Here is a 1,741-nt window from a genome sequence, read left to right on the forward strand (position 1 = left end):
GCGGAAGGCCACTTCGCGCACGGGCTGGACGTGCGGCGCCAGGTTGGAAGAGTAGGGGAAAGTCATCTGGCAGGACGACGGTTGCGATAGGAAGGAGGGCTTGCTGGCGAAGTCCGACGGGGCCACATAGTAGGCGCAGCCGGGCAGGTACATGCTGGCTGCGCTCGGGCCGCACTCATCAAAGTCGTTCATGGCTCCGCGGCGTGCGCGCCGGCAAGCCCCGGGCCGCTCCCCGCGCCGCCAACCTGAGCCATCGATTGCACAAGAGGCTTGGGCCAGGATCAACTAAGCAAAAATCCCCACCGGGCGCTGACGTGCAATTCATCTTGATTGATTCTGGTGGTAATTATGTCACGTGACGCCATGGAGAGAAATGTCCTTATATCTATATCAGCTCTCGCCAACACGCCCCGGGACGGCTCCTGGCGCCGAGGCACGCGCGCGCTGGGGCGGATCAGTCTCCCGCTCCAGCCAGCACTCCCCGGGCGCTCCCTGACCAGGCTGAGCCGCAGGCTGGTCACCTGTGCGCCGCCGGCGGCCGCCACTGCTGGGTGCATCTGCCGCCGCCCGGCTGGGCCGCCCGCCCGCGCCCGCCCGCCCGCCCGCGCCGCTTTAAGTACGCGGACCGAAGCTGGCGGGGAGGAGGAGGGAGGGGGAGGAAGGGGGAGGAAGGGGGAAGGGAAAGAAGCGGAGAGCGGAGGGGGGAGCCCCAGCCCGGGGCACAGGGGACTAGGTGTGAGGTTGTGAGGTTCCCACCCCCCACACCCCTTCCTGCAGCCGCTCCCTCCCCCGCGACGCCGCCACCCCTCTGCAGCTTGCCGGTCAGAAGCTTGTTGCTTCTTTCTCAAGGGGCGTAATTGCGCCACTCTCGGGGCACACGGAGCCCTGATTTACATATTTCTCAGCCCAGCGCGTTCATCGCAGAATAACGTGGCTCCCCCCACTCCTGACCCCGGGAGCGCGAGTGCCAGCCTCGAAAAAACCCACACCAAAACCCTACCAGGAGCTCACCCAGGCCCGGGCCTCGGTGCCCACTCGGATCTCTCGCCCTCTCTTCTCTCTCTGTTCCTGTCTCCCTTTCTCCTTCCTTCGTCTCCCTTCAGTCTTCTCACTTCTTTCTCTCCTGTCCTCTCTTCTCCCACTTCCTTCTCTTGTTCCCTCTTGCCTTCTTCCTTCTTCTTACTTTCCCCGTTTCCTCTCCTCTTTCTCTGCCCCCTGATCTTCTCTCTTCCTTTCCTCTAGCTGTGTGTCACCACCTCTGTGCTCTCCCTGTCGCCTCTCTGCCTTTCCTCTCCCAATGCTAAAGCAGGGAGGAAGTTCAGCCAGCGGAGATGCCCCGTGGCCCTCTAGAAGCTGGGGGGTCTGGTGAACAAAAGGATCTGGAGTCCTACTCTAAAGGTGCCTGGCCTCCCGCTCCCCACCAATCGGAGACAAACCCCTGGCGCCTCCACCCTCCTCACCCTCTCTGCTTTTTGGCCTGGACTACGACCAGCCCGCCTCACAACCAGCCCCTTCGCTGCGTCAGAGACCCGCCAAGGCCTACGCATCCACGCCGCCTCCGGGTCTCCCCTAGGCTCCTGCAGTGCCCTTGGGCCGGCATGGTCTCTGCGGGGTGGTGGTGGGGGGAGCCCCCGGGAAGTCCGTTGGCTCTCGGGAGGGGGGCGGAATGCTCTCAGCAGCTTTTTCCTCCTTGCTTGAGCCTCTCTGCAGCACTTGGCCCTGAGAGCCCCCCATCCATTTG

The 1,741-nt window shown here is 63.9% G+C and overlaps 1 protein-coding gene across 1 annotated transcript in view; it reads right to left on the reverse strand.

The window, feature by feature from the left end:
- The window catches only part of HOXD11 (homeobox D11), a 2,526-nt gene extending 2,334 nt beyond the window's left edge, over positions 1-192 (reverse strand). The window contains exon 1 of the mRNA XM_035008356.1: positions 3-192. Within this exon, the coding sequence (XP_034864247.1) occupies positions 3-192 (190 nt within the window). The remainder of the gene's footprint in view (positions 1-2) is intronic.
- Positions 193-1,741: the final 1,549 nt, after the last annotated feature.

The sequence above is a fragment of the Mirounga leonina genome, unplaced genomic scaffold (genome assembly GCF_011800145.1).
Source record: "Mirounga leonina isolate KUSES-001 unplaced genomic scaffold, KU_Mleo_1.0 Mir_151, whole genome shotgun sequence".
Taxonomy (NCBI): domain Eukaryota; kingdom Metazoa; phylum Chordata; class Mammalia; order Carnivora; family Phocidae; genus Mirounga; species Mirounga leonina.